General features: G+C 50.8%; 1 protein-coding gene across 9 annotated transcripts in view; it reads left to right on the forward strand.

The window, feature by feature from the left end:
* Positions 1-15,874, forward strand: part of LOC144124469 (telomere-associated protein RIF1-like) — a 395,573-nt gene that overhangs the window by 316,639 nt on the left and 63,060 nt on the right. For all 9 annotated transcript variants that reach the window (XM_077657148.1, XM_077657150.1, XM_077657155.1 and 6 more), the window contains one exon: positions 12,950-13,090. In XM_077657148.1, coding sequence (XP_077513274.1) covers positions 12,950-13,090 — 141 coding nt within the window. The remainder of the gene's footprint in view (positions 1-12,949; positions 13,091-15,874) is intronic.

Here is a 15,874-nt window from a genome sequence, read left to right on the forward strand (position 1 = left end):
AATCGATATGATGAAGCCATCGGTGGTTCTTGGAACGGAAGCATGGCTTCACAGCAGAATCAGTGGTAATGAGGTGTTTCCGGAAAACTGCACTTGTTACCGTAAAGACCGTGATGGTAACGGTAATGGCGTTTTTATTTTAGTCAGCCAGTTACCGTATTCTAGTGGATTAGATATTGAAGCGGGAAGACGACGACAAGACTGAGCGAGTGAACGGGTGAACGAAGACGACAACGAAATTCTGACTGTGTTCTGAGTGCCGCTTGTAGCTGTTCCTTCGCTGGTTTACATAGCTGTAAATATATTCTTTCCCGCAACATATTTGGTGGAGGTGCGCCTTTCCCCTATGTCTACCAACGACGGTGCTCCGCAGCGGCCGACAACTGCCTTCACTCATCATAACCCAGGATGCCTGCCAGCAAACATCACCATCGGCCATGCCATCGCTCGTTCTTTCTGCTCCTCGTGACCTTGGGACATTTTCTGGCACCGACAACGTTGACGTGGACGACTGGATCCAGATGTATGGATGCCTGAGTACATACAACCGCTGGGATCCAACCCCTTATGCTCGCCAATGTCATTTTCTACCTAAAACACACCGCCCGAGTCTGGTATGAGACTCACGAAGATGACTTGACCAGCTGGGACGTCTGCAAACAGAAACTGCGCGACCTGTTTGGACAGCCGCTCGGCCGAACACTCGCCGCTAAGAGGGACCTTGCATCCTGAGCTCAAACTTCTACGAAATCCTATGTTTCATACATTCAGGATGTGTTGGCCCTCTGCAACAAAGTTGAAAATAACATGTCCGGATCTGACAAAGTGGGTCACGTGCTGGAGGGGATCGCCGACGATGCCTTCAACCTGCTCGTCTACAAGAATTGCACTACAGTCGACGATATTATTAAGGAATGTCGCCGCTTCGAGGAAGCTAAAAGCAGGCGTATTAGCCAGCCGTACACACGCCTCCCCAACACGGGTGCCACTTCCTCATGTGAAGACCTGCTGCACCGGCAAACTCCTGCGCCGCCAGAAAATGTGACCCGCATCATTCAACGCGAACTCGAAGCCATGTCCCCTGCCTCCCTGCACCTACGTGATGGCGACAACCACCTGCCCACCATCTCTACGGTACAAGCTGTCGTCCGTCAAGAGCTTGCACATCTTGGCCTCCAACCCGTAAGTCCTTCATACCCACCCGACATCACTGCGATTGCTCCTGACCAACCTTCCTACTTCGCTCCACGTCGACGTAACCCTAACGACTGGCGGACACCCGACGACAGGCCCATTTGTTTCCTCTGCCACCGTATTGGCCACATCTCCCATCACTGTCGCAATTATTGGTCCCGTCGTTGCGCATACAATCCTCTCAGCTCTCACCGCAACGACGAACAGCCCAGCCACTGCACGCCCCCTCCAGCCCGGCAGACTGTTACAGTCAACGGCCACTTTTCCCGCCCCAGCTGCTCCCCGTCCCCCCTGCGTCGGCAGTCTCGTTCGCCCCTACGCCGTCCTCTCCTGGCCCCTACGTACGCTCGCAAGTGGAAAACTAGACACTGCAGTGTCTGGAGGTGATGCTGCAGTACAGCCCCAGTCCCAAAATCCGCGCTTAGCCCTCCGCGCCAACCAAAATTTGCTCGCTATTCATGTCGATGGAGTCCCTGAGAGAGCCCTGATCGATACGGGCGCGCACGTGTCCGTCATGAGTTCAGCCCTCCGACGCCGCCTCAGAAAAGCTCTGACCCCTGCACCCACAGCCGTTCTCCACATTGCCGACGACGGAACGCCTCCTGTGGTTGAACTATGCACAGCCCGTGTGACCATTTCCGGCCGCCATACATCCGTCCTATTCTCTGTTCTGGACCAGTGCCCTCATGACGTCATTCTTGGCCTCGACTTCCTGTCTGAGCATTCAGCCCTCATCAACTGCGCCACCAGTGTTGTCCAGCTTGACCTTCCCCTTTCTACTGAGTAACCGTCCCCAGTTGTACCTCGCCTTTGTGCTGCCGACTTTGTCCGTCTAACGCCTAAAGCCGCCACTTGCATTTCTTTCTCATCTGTTCCTCCTGTCCCTGATGGTCCCTACGTAGTCACTCCGGACCTTGACGTTGCTCTTTCGCGAAGTATTGCGCTTGCGCTCACTGTCTATACAATGTTGGCCAACCGAGCGTACCTTCCGGTTCTGAACTTTGGTTCGTCTAGCCAACCGCTCCCGCAAGGCATCTCACTCACCAACGCTCTGCCCGGCTGCCGAATGTGTCATATCAGTCGTGGACACCTGCTTACCTTCTACTCATCAAAGCCTGTTGCCTGCGGCCACATCAACCGAGGAACCAACGGACGACTACGCCGACATGATCTCTTCTGACCTACCGCCGATGCAAGCTCACGACCTTAGGTGCCTTTTATCATCTTTTCGCAACATCTTCGACTTTGGTGCCCGTGTTTTGGCTCGTACCTCTGTAGTGACGCGTTGCATAAACACTGGTGATGCCGCTCCTGTTCACAGACGTCCGTACCGTCTGTCCAGCGCTAAACGCACCGTTATTAATCAAGAGGTGGACAAGATGCTCGCAAAAGACATCATCGAGCCCTCGTCAAGCCCTTGGGCTTCACCAGTTGTCCTGGTAAAAAAGGACGAAAGCTGCCGCTTCTGCTTTAATTACCGGCACCTAAACCGCATCACAAAAAAGGACGTATATCCTCTCCCGAGGATCGATGATGCATTTGATTGCCTCCACGACGCCAAATATTTCTCTTCAATTGATCTTCGATCGGGGTAATGGCAAATTGCCGTTGATAAAGAGGATCGCGAAAAGACCGTCTTCGTGACGCCTGATGGCTTATACCAATTTAAAGTCATGCCATTCGGACTCTGTAACGTGCCGGCTACCTTTGAACAAATGATGGACTCCCTTCTTTGCGGCTCTAAGTGGTCGACCTGCTTCTGCTACTTTGACGATGTTGTGGTTTTCTCGCCTACTTTTGCCACGCACCTCGAACGCCTCTCCAGTATTCGGACAGTGTTCCGTAACGCCGGACTCCAGCTGAACTCATCGAAATGCAAATTCAGTCACCGCCAACTCACTATTCTCGGACACCTGTTTGATGCTTCTGGTGTCCGCCCAGATCCAGTCAAAATTCAAGCCGTCAAGGACTTTCCTCTTCCTAGGTCGTCAGATGTGCGCAGCTTTGTCGGCTTGTGCTTGTATTTTCGTCGTTTTATCAAAAATTTCGCCGGCATTGCTCGCCCCCTCACCGACCTTCTTAAAAACGACACACCCTTTAACTGGGGCCCTGCTCAAGAGCACTCATTTTCCTCCCTCGTTCAATTGCTAACCTCTCCGCCCGCCTTAGCCCATTTTGACCCGTCGTCTCCCACAGAGGTTCGCACTGATGCCTCCAGATATGGGATCAGTGCCGTGCTAGCCCAACGTCAACAGGGACAAGATCGCGTCATCGCTTATGCCAGCCGCCTACTTTCCGCCGCAGAGCAAAATTACTTCATTACTGAGCGCGAGTGTCTCGCCCTTGTCTGGGCTGTAGCTAAATTCCGCCTGTACCTGTTCAGCCACCCATTCACTGTTGTCGCTGATCACCACGCTCTCTGTTGGCTGTCTTCACTAAAAGATCCCACCGGTCGCCTTGGTCGCTGGGCTTTGCGCCTCCATGAATATTCATACTCTGTAGTGTACAAGTCCGGTCGTCGCCACCAGGACGCTGACTGTTTATCCCGGTACCCTGTGGAGCCACCTGACCTAGAAGACGCTGAGACTCTGCCCTGCCTCTTAGCTATCACTGCTCTCACCGATATCGCCAACAAACAGCGCCACGACTCATCTTTACGCCCTATCTTTGATGGTCTCCGCTCTGCAAACCTATCTCTGTCTCTGCAACTTTATGTGCTCCAGAATGGCATTTTATATCGCCGCAATCTACGCTGCGATGGTCCTCCATTGCTGCTCGTCATACCCCAACATCTACGCTCTTCTGTCTTTGAAGAATTGCACGATCTGCCGACAGCCGGCCACCTTGGCGGGCCCCGCACGTACGCTTGAGTGCGGCACCGCTTCTTTTGGCCTGGCCTGTATCGTTCTGTCAAGCGTTACGTTGCCGCTTGCGACCTGTGTCAACGTCGGAAAAGGCCCTCCACTTTGCCTGCCGGTCTCCTACAACCCATCGACGTACCTCCGGAACCTTTTCACCGTGTTGTCCTCGACCTTCTTGGCCCTTTTCCTACGTCCCTCTCCGGCAACAAGTGGATCGCTGTCGCAACTGATTATACGACTCGGTACGCCATCACGCGTGCTTTGCCTACCAGCTGCGCTACTGATGCCGCTGATTTTCTTCTCCAAAACGTCATTCTTCACCATGGCGCCCCTTGTCAACTGCTCACCGACCGTGGTTGTTATTTTCTGTCCCGAATGATTAATGACATTCTTCGTTTGTGTGCCACGCAGCACCAGCTTGCGACAGCTTACCATCCACAAACCAACGGGCTTATGGAGCAGTTCAAACGCACGCTCACCGGCATGTTAGCAATGTACATCTCGCCAGACCACCGAGATTGGGTCGCTGCCTTGCCTTATGTGACTTTTGCATATAACTCTTCACGGCATGACACAACCGGCTATTCCCCTTTCTACCTTTAGTTTGGTCGGCACCCCATCTTTCCTTTGGACACACTCCTGCCGTCTTCTTCAGTCGTCACCACTGCTTACGCTCAGGACGCCATCGCCCAGGCCTCGCTGGCGCGCCATATAGCCCGTAGTAGGCTCAGTGCCTCACAAGCTTCCCAGAAGTCCGCCTACGACCGCCATCACCGGTCGGGGCGGTCAAATATGAACCCGGATCACTCGTCCTCCTCTGGATGCCGTCACGCAGCGTCGGTCTCTCCGAGAAGCTCCTTTCTCACTACCGGGGCCCTTACCGTGTGGTGCGCCGTGTCACCGACATGAACTATGAAATTGCACCCCTTGCATGCTCGCCATCGTCCTCCGGCCCCTCCACCGACGTCGTCCATGTCTGCCGCCTAAAACCTTATCACGATGTTCATACGTCGCCACTCGAATGCCGAGACGGCGTCTCATCGGCCGGGGGTCCTAAAGCAGGAAGACGACGACGAGACTGAGCGAGTGAACGGGTGGACGAAGATGACAACGAAGTTCTGACTGTGTTCTGATTGCCGCTCGTAGCTGTTCCTTCGCTGGTGTACATAGCTGTAAATATATTCTTTCCCGCAACAATATTAATATTGGAACGTGTGAGGCTGTATCGGCACAAATAAAGCTCAGGAATTGAGAATCCCTGTCTGTGTCTTCATTTTATAGGCCACCGGGAAATAGAGTTAAAGTTCTGTCTGATTTGTCGGAAGCATTAGAAACTGTTAGTGCTGACAGTATAGTACCGTATTTACTCGATTCTAAGCACCCCCTTGTTTTCACGATCGCGATGCCCAAAGTGAGAGGGGGTGCTTAGATTATTCGAAAAATCTAGACCCCCCCCCCCCCCCCCCCCCCCCGGGCCCCTCTTTTCGCGGCGAAATCCATTTTATTTAGGAAACATTCAAAAGAAAAATAGCTGCAGACAGTGAACGCACCGCTATCTGCTACTCGTCACTCTCACTGCCACTCGAGTCCGTCGCACCGCTCGAGCAGCCGCTCTCAGTATCCCAGAGCAGGTCGTCTTCTGTTCCGTCGAAGTTATTTGTAATGGAACACTTCCTAAATGATTTCACCACAACATCAACTTGCACCCGCTTCCACGCCTCCGAAATCCACCTTGCGATGGTTGACGGGGGTGCTTTCTGCAGCTTTCCCGTCGGCGTTTTCTTCCGGTCGGGGTTCCGCACCCATTCTTCATACTCCTGCCGAAGATTAGCTTTAAAGGGCTTGTTTACCGATACGTCGAGAGGTTGCAGCACTGGCGTCATGCTGCCTGGAATAACAACCAGGTCGCAATTGCTGTTTTGGAGCTTTGTTTTTACCTGGGGGGTGAGATGACCACGAAACGCGTCCAACAGAAGCATTGACCGTGTGCCTGCAGATGCGCCGAGCAATGCTCCCGGGCGCTGCTGCCACACGACTCGAATCCAGTCGGACATCAGTTCTGCTGTCATCCACCCTTTCTCTTGGGTTCGTACGATGACATCTTTAGGAAAAAGCTCATTCTTCGGCAGGCTTTTTCTTTTCAAGATGATATACGGCGGCAGTTTGTGGCCGTCGGCTGTTACGCATAGCATCACAGTGACAGTCTGCCGGAGATTGCTTGGTTACCAGTCGTCGAACATCACGGAGTCGCAGTGCTGACAGACAAGGACACGGAGAGGACACACACACCCATTTGTGCTGATCGTGATTGCGTGCGTGTGTCCTCTCTGTGTCCTTGTCTGCCAGCGCTGCAATTCCGTGATGTTCGACAACTACCAACTAGCCGAGAGACATACCCTGCATTGGTCACCAGTATATTCCACATCCAGGACAAATTCTACGGCTAGCAATGAGATGCTAAGGATATATAGGTTGTTCGCATTAACCCAAGTAGTTTTTCGGCCAACGCTTGGCATGAGTGTGTTAGATCTACTCCTGACTAACATTCCAATGGCAGCACAGCCTCCGGTGGTTATACCCAGAATCAGTGATCACAATGCTGTTCTTATTGACATGAAGCTACAATATGCGAAAGTCTTAGATACCGGTTCTAGGTGTATTCATAACTACCAGAAGGCTTGAACAGCAGAAATTCAGCTTGTGCTGGATAATTACTATGACGTATTTGAAACGCTATTGGAGTCACTAAATATAAACGATTTATGGACCATGTTTATTGATAAAATAAAGAAAAAATTTTGTGCAGGAATGAGGGGTGATGCAGTATTTATCAGTATTTTGGCTTTCTTTTGCTCTCAGTGGACACCGTTTGAGTCTCCTCTTAACAGTTTTTTACTGTATTTCAGTGTTGTTGTATCTATGAAAAAAGTACAAGTATATTTTTCTTTACAGCACAGCTCTTGTGTGCTCATTTGTGGGTTGCGCCGCGTCGCCTTTGCAGTCGGTGTAACTGAGCGCAAAGGGAAGGGAGGAGGCGAGTGTGCTTCCCTCATTGTGCCGAGTGAACGGCCGCTGGCTCACTCATAAATGGCGCCAAAGTGGTGCGCACTGTCGTCCATCACAACGGCATGTGCGGAGGTAAATGGCTAGAGGAGGGTAGTTTGTCTGAGGCGGCACATGCGTGCGCACACGCACTGCCTCCTCACAGTTGCGTCTCGCTACGCTCTGTTGGCAGGCGGTGCTGTGAAATATGCTGCACGCGATAGATTGTCCTCAGCAGCCGCGCCACTCACAACGTTATCTTTCTGCTCATGAACCATGCATTGGTACGGCTGGTTTAACATATCTCCATCCATTTCTCCGACCACAAAACCACCTTCATGACAATCAAAGTCTGGGCGAGGAGTGTAAGTTGAAGAAAGAGAATCTGTGCAAAATGAAGAGTGCTTTATAACCGTACATACACGCATGAATCTCTCAAATTCTTTACTTCAATATACGTCACAAAATCAAAACACCAGAGCTGCACTCAAATTTCGCATTCAGGAGTATCGTAATCATGCTTAGAATTTTTTTTTACCTAAAATACAGTCGAACCCGGATATATCGAATTCGACGGGGATCGGAAAATAGTTCGATATAGCGAAAATTCGATATACAGATATAGGCCAAAAAAGCACTCGCGATCATAAAAAATTGTGGCTTACCAATTGGAACAGCCGCGAATCACATAGCATGTGCACACAATATGAAAGTGCTTTATTTCACGGAAAAAAAATCACTAATTTTGGGCTGCTTTTTTCCTCTGTGAAATGAAGTTTAAAACACTAGTTTCAATCTTCTCGGGACTGTCTAGGTGCGAGAGCCCAGTGTCTTCCATTTCGCCGCAACAGTGCCAAATCAGGCTGAACGCTGACGCCAGTTCAGTGGCTGTGCACGGACGCGTTTCTTCGAAAACACAGTTGCCCTCGTTGTCGCTGGAATCACTGTCTTGAACGCCAGCTATTCCGGCCACAATGTCCTCATCAGCGAGGTCGGCTACCGCTTGAACTTCGCTGTCAGCGTTAATGAAGTCATTAACAGTAACTTCGGGCGGGACGGTGCCGGAAAAATTGGACAAGTCGCGGAACGCGTCCTCCAAGCACTCATCGTCATCTAAAGCTTCCGGACATTCAACTCTAGCCACTTCAAGGCCTGCCTTGCCAAAACAGTTGGCTACTGTGGCCTGCTTCACGTCGCCCCAAGCGCCGGTAATCATCTGGATCGCGCCAAGCACGTCAATCTTGAGATCGGTTCCCATGCGGAGGTTTATGAGGAGCCGTAGAATAAGTCGCTTCCGATAGCCTACCTTGAATGCCTTTATGATACCCTGGTCGAGGGGCTGCAGTCTCACTGTGGTGTTCGGCGGGAGAAACTTCAATTCGATGTGCTGCAGCTTGCAAGTTGTTTGATGGGCCGAACAGTTGTCTACCAGAAGGCAAACTCGGCGGCCCGACTTGCCCAACACAGCGTCCCAAGCCTGCAGCCATTCAACAAAAAGTTGACGTGTCATCCAGGCCTTCCTATTACAGTCAAAACTCGATTTAACGAAACCCGATTTAACGAAAATCTCGATTTAACGAAGGTATCCTAATTCCCCCTCAGACACCCATAGGGTTCAATTCTGTGACTAACCCGAAATAACGAAACCGATTCCGTGATCTGTCCCGATTTAACGAACCTTTTTACGAGAAATAAAGGTGAAAAAGTGTTAATTTTTGGTCTATTTTGTAGACAGCACCCCAAAATTTATTGATTGCGAGTCAGCGGTAACAGCGCGGAGCATCTTCATCCCGTCGCTTTTTTCAAACTGCGCGGCGCAAAACGAGTTTTAATTTTGAGTCGAGCTCACGAGATGGCGCCAGCAGTAAAAAAGTTTCGTGCCACATTTCATAGATGGTGCTGTTGCAGTTCGCGTGTTTTTTTTTGTGTGTGTTTGTGTGTTGTGCTTTGTGTTCGCCCTTGTGCGGATTTCCCTGTGCCTTTGAACGCACGTCTTTGTCAAGCTCAGCTTGTTAGGCCTCCATCAGTCTAGCCTTGCTATCGTGAACGCGGACGTGGTGTGTGCGAGCAAGCGCGCCGCTAACCCTCCTGACTAGCAGATGGAGCCCTGCAAGAAACGAAAAAGGCTTACCCTGGACGAGAAAGCGGACATAATTCGTGCTGTGACAAGTGGACAGAAGAAATGTGACGTGGCTGCATCACATGGCATTCCAGCGAGTACTCTCTCCACAATATTGAAAGGGAAAGATGACATCCTCCGCGCCACTTCGTTGGGGAATCTCTCGCGCAAAAAAACGCTGAAGACCACTCCTCAAAGCAAAATGGAAGAGGCCCTCTTCGCCTGGTTTATGGATTTGCGGGCGAAGAATAGTATTCCCGTGAGTGGAGACCTGCTCCAACAAAAAGCTCGCTCTTTCGCGTGCTTGCTGGGCGACAACGAGTTCAAGGCAAGTCCCGGCTGGCTGTCGCGCTTCAAAGAACGACACGGCATCCTCGGGAAAGTGCTTAGCGGTGAAGCGAGCAGCGTAAGCATGGCTGTAGTCGGCGACTGGCAGTCTGAAAACGTGCCCGACATTCTGGGAAAATATGCCCCCAGCGACGTCTACAACGCCGACGAGAGCGGTCTATTCTACCAAATGCTGCCTAAAAAAACACTCGCCCTGAAGGGGCAGGCATGCCACGGCGGCAAACACAGCAAACAAAGGCTGACTCTTTTGCTGTGCGTCAACATGGACGGCACCGACAAACGAGACCTGCTTGTCATCGGAAAGAGTGCGAGGCCGCGCTGTTTTAAAGGCACCAAAAAGCTTCCTGTGAAGTACGTTGCCAATTCAAAGGCGTGGATGTCGCGTGCCATTTTCGCTACATGGCTGAAGGAATTTGACAGCGACATGTGTCGCCAGAAAAGGAAAGTGTGCCTGTTGCTGGATAACTGCACGGCCCACTACGTTGCAGAGGTCGAGCTGACCAGCGTGGAGCTCCGCTACTTCCCCCCAAACGCAACGTCCGTGGTGCAGCCCTTGGATCAAGGGATAATTAATAGCGTGAAGTGCGCATACAAGCGTCGAGTCATCGACAGAGTTCTCCTCAACCTGGAGCTGAAGCGCGAGACGAAAATAGATATTTTTATGGCGGTTGAGATGGTGGCGGCGGCTTGGAGAGCATTGAGGCCGTCGATAATTGTCAACTGCCTCAGGACTGCCGGTTTCGGTACACTAGGCCCTGAAACTGCCGAAGCTGGTCCGGACTGCGCGAGCGCCGTGCACGAGGATGAAGATGCGTGGGAACACCTTCGCTCAGTGGATGAAGTGCCCACAGGCATAAGTTTCTCAGACTACGTGAATGCCGACGCAAACGCAGTCACAACGGAAGTTTTGACTGATGCCGATATGTTGCGGCTTGTAGGAAGCGTGGAGGGAGTGACGGCTGAAGACGCTGCCGACGACCCTGCAGGTGCCGAAGCTCCCGTGCCGACACCAGGTCAGGTGATGGATGCTCTCGATCTGCTGCGACATTTTGCCGGCGCACACGAGGGGACGGAAGACGCGCTGGACGCACTTCAGACCTACGAGAAATCGGTGCGGCCGTTGCTCACAAAGCGCACGCAGGCAAAGATCACCGACTTCTTTGGCGGAAAATAAATTTGTAGTCCCCTCGGGCCTTTCTTGTCGAGTAAGAATTTTTGTTGTTTCTTTTCATACGCGCTAGCGGCGCCGGCCGTGGTGTTGGCGTTACCCACTCGAAAGTAGCGCGGGGGGTCATGACGATGACCATACGGACCCCCAAAGATTGCGCTAGTTGTATGATTACCAACTTTGGCGCCAATTTGTCATTAGCTGTGTGGCTTGCCGTCCCGTCGGCGGTATTTAGGGAAGATTGTTGCGCCGCTAGCCGAACCGTCCTTTGGGTCGGTGCTACCGGCGTGAATTCGTCACGCGCGAGTGCGACGAAAAGTGAAAATGGTACGTGCTAACCAATATGACCGCGATAAGCTGGTACGGTTTATGCGGATGCAAAATGCATTATGTTCAATGGGTGCTCAGTCGGGGACTTGACTTTACTGCTTTTAAAACGAAAGTACTGTTTAAGCGGGTATGTTTTAACGAGGTTTTACTGTAATCGAATGTACTGAATTATGTGCCCAAGAAATGCCTCATTCAATTTAACGAAGTTCTCGATTTAACGAAATAATTCACAGCTCCCCTCAACTTCGTTAAATCGAGTTTTAACTGTACAGCCGTAGCGGACGGGAAGCTGTTTACAGTTCTTGAAGCAGCACGGTGACTTGCTCTTCCCGATCACGAATGGCCGTAGCTTGCACGAGCGGTCCATGTTGGCTCCAAGCAGCACCGACACACGCACTTTGCTCATTTTACCACCGTGGCATGTGGTTCCACGAAGAGCGAGTGTCTTATTCGGCAACATTTGCCAAAAGAGACCAGTTTCGTCTGCATTAAAGATTTCTGCAGGCGAAAACTTCTCAGTGATCTTCGGCCACTCCTCAGAAAGCCACTGCTGCATCTCCTGGCTGCTGACAGCCCCACTTTCGCCTGAAATGGCCTTTCCTACAATGCCGTGGCGGTTTTTAAACCGTTGAAGCCATCCAGTGCCACCGCAACAGTTCTCTTCGCCAAGAGCCGTAGCAAACCATTTGGCCTTTTCGATTAAGGTCGGGCCATCCACGGGAATATTTTTCGCTCGGATTTCAAGAAACCACGTGTAGAGTGCCTTTTCCACTTTGTCAAAAGCAGCAGGGCGCACACGACACGCTCCCGAGCGACTTTCCTCACCTGCTTTAAGCTTGATGTCCTGCTTGTTCTTTAACAACGTACTTAAAGTACTCCGCGGAATGCCGAATGCGTCTGCCACGGAGGACTTCTTTTCTCCATTCTCGACACGCCGGATTACTTCAAGCTTTCTTGCAAAGTCCAGATTCTTCCTCTTTTTTATGTCCGCGGATGCCATAGCTCACCAGATGACTGCAATCACACACGCTATACACGGCACGTTGAAACAGAGGTACGCACAACAACACGCACGATGTGCAGATGGAGCAGTCCGAGCGAAGCCTGTTCGAGCGACAGTCAACGGGGCTGCGAAGGAACGACAAAGGGAAAAGAAAGAAGAGAGCGGGGAAAAAGATCGGCGGAATATGCCGTCGAAGGCGCTATGTTCGTTTTTTGAGCCCTCTCTGGCTCTCTCGTCTCCCCTGGCCCACGAGCGACCGTGCCGACCCTTCACTCTCTCTCTCTCTCTCCCTTTTCCCAGGAAGCGTGGCTTGGAAACGTCGCCGCGTCTCCATGCCGCGCACTCTCTTCGATGAGCTCCAATGCCCTGGCGACGGCGCGCATGCGCAGAGGAGGAGCCTGCTGACTGATTCTGCGGAAAAGTTTACCTCTGAGGAACGGACACGAATGTCTTTGATAAAAGCGCACCTTCCAGGGGCGCAGCGCAGCGCGCCGTTCGATACATCGAATGTCCAACGAAAATGGAATTCGATATACTACACAATTGTCCTATACTTTTACATAGTATTTTCAAGGGGGTAATCTGTGTGTTCGATATAGCCAATAATTCGAAATATGCGGGTTCGATATATCCGGGTTCGACTGTATCTCATTTTTGCTACATTTCACACATTATGATAAACAAAAAAAAAAGACAAGGTTGTAGGCTGATTTTCTTCCAGCCTTATCTACGCAAAGATGCAATACCACTAACTAGAACGGTACACATCTCCATATTGCTATGCAATGGGTATTCTAATACCCAGTACTGTTTTGACTCTTAGCAAAGGTTTGAAAGCATGTTCTCAGCTGCCACCTGCCATGCTGTTCCTCTTGTTGGCATAGGAGGCACTGGTGGAAGACTGCGGAGGAGCCCCTGTGGAGCTGACAGCTGCGTTGGAATCGGCCTCTCCCGGTCCAGACAGTCTGCAAGTGGAGGACGATGGGGTTCCTTGCAGCCAGCCTTCCTTGTTGGGAAACTGTCAGGTAACGGAACACACAAATGGTTCCCTTTGTTGCTGTAGACTGGGCTCTGTTAGTTGGGCATATATGGGAGTGGCCTTTGCCCTGGATAGTAGGGTGAGAGTAATAACCTTTCTTAAGGGGGGGACCATGCCCATTGAGCATCGTTAACCCACTGACAACGCTCAGAGTACTCAAGTTTCGCTTTTTATGTAGTTTTCTTTTTCTCACTAAGTGGCATTTTTGAAGACATGGTAGCATCAAAGTCATTTGGCAGCTTTCACATGTGTGACACACGCTCTAAAACATCCAAATCATGTGACTGCACTTCATCTGTAAATGATTTTATTGGCGATCCGAGCAGCAGTGAGTCTGACAATACTGCCTTTTCTTTGGGATTCAGTTCTGACTTCGGCGATGGTGGAAACCAGCCTAGAAGACAGGTGGCAGCGCTCCGGTTCCCCAACTATAGACCAGATTCTTTTACTCTCACATGCAGGCTGCGGGCACGCCCCTACTCTCAACACCAGTTGCCATGTGTCGGCACGCGCAGCCTGGAGGACTGCGGATCACGCCAGCGCCGCACATAGAACGCGTGTTGTTTATGTGTTCTTCGCTTCCATCGTTAATGCACTCCACAACCTAACATATGTATAAGTGTGCTGTGCATCACCGTTCTGCAGTTACTTGACGTGCATTGTTACTCGTTAAGGTGACATTCGATGGTAGACATCCAAGTAGGGTGCAGACTGGAAACCAGTACTTATAAGCAGATATCTGCACAGACATGTCATTTGTTGCAGTCTTTTACGTGCGCTGCTAGCTATGATCATGTTATGCATCAGAATGTAATTTATTGATTTAGCTCGATGGTGTAGTGATGTGCAAGCGGTGCTGGTTGCACCAGCAAACGGGGCCAGGAGGATACAGCTCATGATGCGCTCACCACCCGTTTACGTAATATGGTACAGCATAGACTGCTTATACAGTTGAACCTCTATGTAACGAATTCCTGAATTTTGCGAAATTTTTCAATTCCCCAACACATCCCCCATTGAAGCCCATGTATAGGCGACCTTCATGTAACGAACTCATTGCGGCAGTTGACCTTGATGTAATGAATTCGCGGCACTGATCATCAAGCTGTATCTTGTAATGTTTTGCCCAAAATATGACCGAACAGTGCGCATCTTTAATGAATATTGTTGAAGTAAGTTTTTATATTAAAAGGTAAAGTATACCGCGAGCAGAACGCTTGCAATTGCAGCAAACAAACAGACCTTGATGATGATGATGATGATGAGCACTGCTATCGCCGCTCCATGGCAAGCATAGCAACTTTTAAGCTTTCATTTTGTAGCTTGACACTAGGTGGCACTACTATGACAAATTCTTCGTGGTGTTGCAGCGCATTCACGGTAAGCCTTCTTCGTCAGCGTATTGACGTGCGTGTGCTGGTGTGTGTTAATGGTGTCGGTTCGTTACGCTGAGTTCATCTGTGAGGAAACGCAAAGTTCTGTTGCTTGAAGATAAGCTCTCGATTTTGAATGCAGTTACCGCCGGCGAAAAAAAGAAGGATGTCGCTGCCCGCTTCAATATACCAGCCAGCTCCCTGTCAACCATTCTTGCTGCAGAACAAAGCATCCGCAGTGCGATGGAGTCGGGCACAAGTGCCCAGAAGAAAAGAGTGAAGATGTCGACGTATGCTGATGTGGACAACGCCGTGTTTGCATGGTTTTTGGACAGATGAGCACAAAACGTGCCCATAAGTGGCACGATTTTGCAGCAGAAAGCCATAGATTTTGCTTGCATCCTGGGCCACGACGACTTCAAAGAGGGTAATGGCTGGATACAAGGATTCAAAAGCCGGCACAGTGTCGTCGGAAAAGTGGCGTCTGGCGAGTCTGCCTCCGCAGACAGCGATGCTGCTGCTTCGTGGGTGGCCGAGAAGCTTCCCGGAATTTTCAGCTGCTATGAAGCTGCCGACATTTATAATGCTGACGAGACGGCCCTGTTTTATAAAATGTTACCGAGCCGCATGTTGTCACTAAAAGGAGAAGACTGCCACGATGGAAAGCAAAGTAAACTCCGCGTGACGGTTTTGCTTTGCGCCAACACTGATGGCAGCGACAAGCGAATCCCATTGGTTATTGGCCGCAATGCCCGGCCCAGATGTTTTAAAGGAACAAGGCGGATACCAGTAAAATATGTCGTAAACTCCAAAGCTTGGAAGTCGCAGGCAATTTTTTCCGACTGGCAGAAGGAGCTCAACCAAGATGTCAAGCGACAAGGTCGCAGCATTTGTTTGCTGCTTGACAGCTGCTCCGCGCATCATGTGGAAGGCCTACAGCTTTCGAACGTCGAGCTGCAGTATTTGCCACCTAACTGCACTTCTCTGGTACAACCCTTAGAAAAAGGGGTTATGAACAGCTTTAAATGCTGTTACCACCGTCGATTGATACAAACGATGCTCCTGGACATCCACCTTGAATGGCCGACGAAAGTTGATATTTACCAAGCAATCGAAATGCTTGCTGTGTCGTGGCAAGAGGTCGGATCACAAGTGATCGCCAATTGCTTCGCCAAGGCTCAGGTAAATAAGGCCATTCAAGCTACGGTCACTGAAGACGAACCTTCAAGCCCACCCGAGGTCGCAGAAGCGTGGGATGAACTACGCATGAACGGTGGGGTGCCCGACGGTGTCGAGCTGTGCTACTTTTTGTTTGTGGACAACGGCGCCGTGGCTACGGAAGAGATGACTGATGCGGCACTTGTGGAAACCATTAAAGATAGCCTTGAAGGTGACGG

Source organism: Amblyomma americanum, chromosome 3 (assembly GCF_052857255.1).
Source record: "Amblyomma americanum isolate KBUSLIRL-KWMA chromosome 3, ASM5285725v1, whole genome shotgun sequence".
In the NCBI taxonomy this organism is placed as follows: Eukaryota; Metazoa; Arthropoda; class Arachnida; order Ixodida; family Ixodidae; genus Amblyomma; species Amblyomma americanum.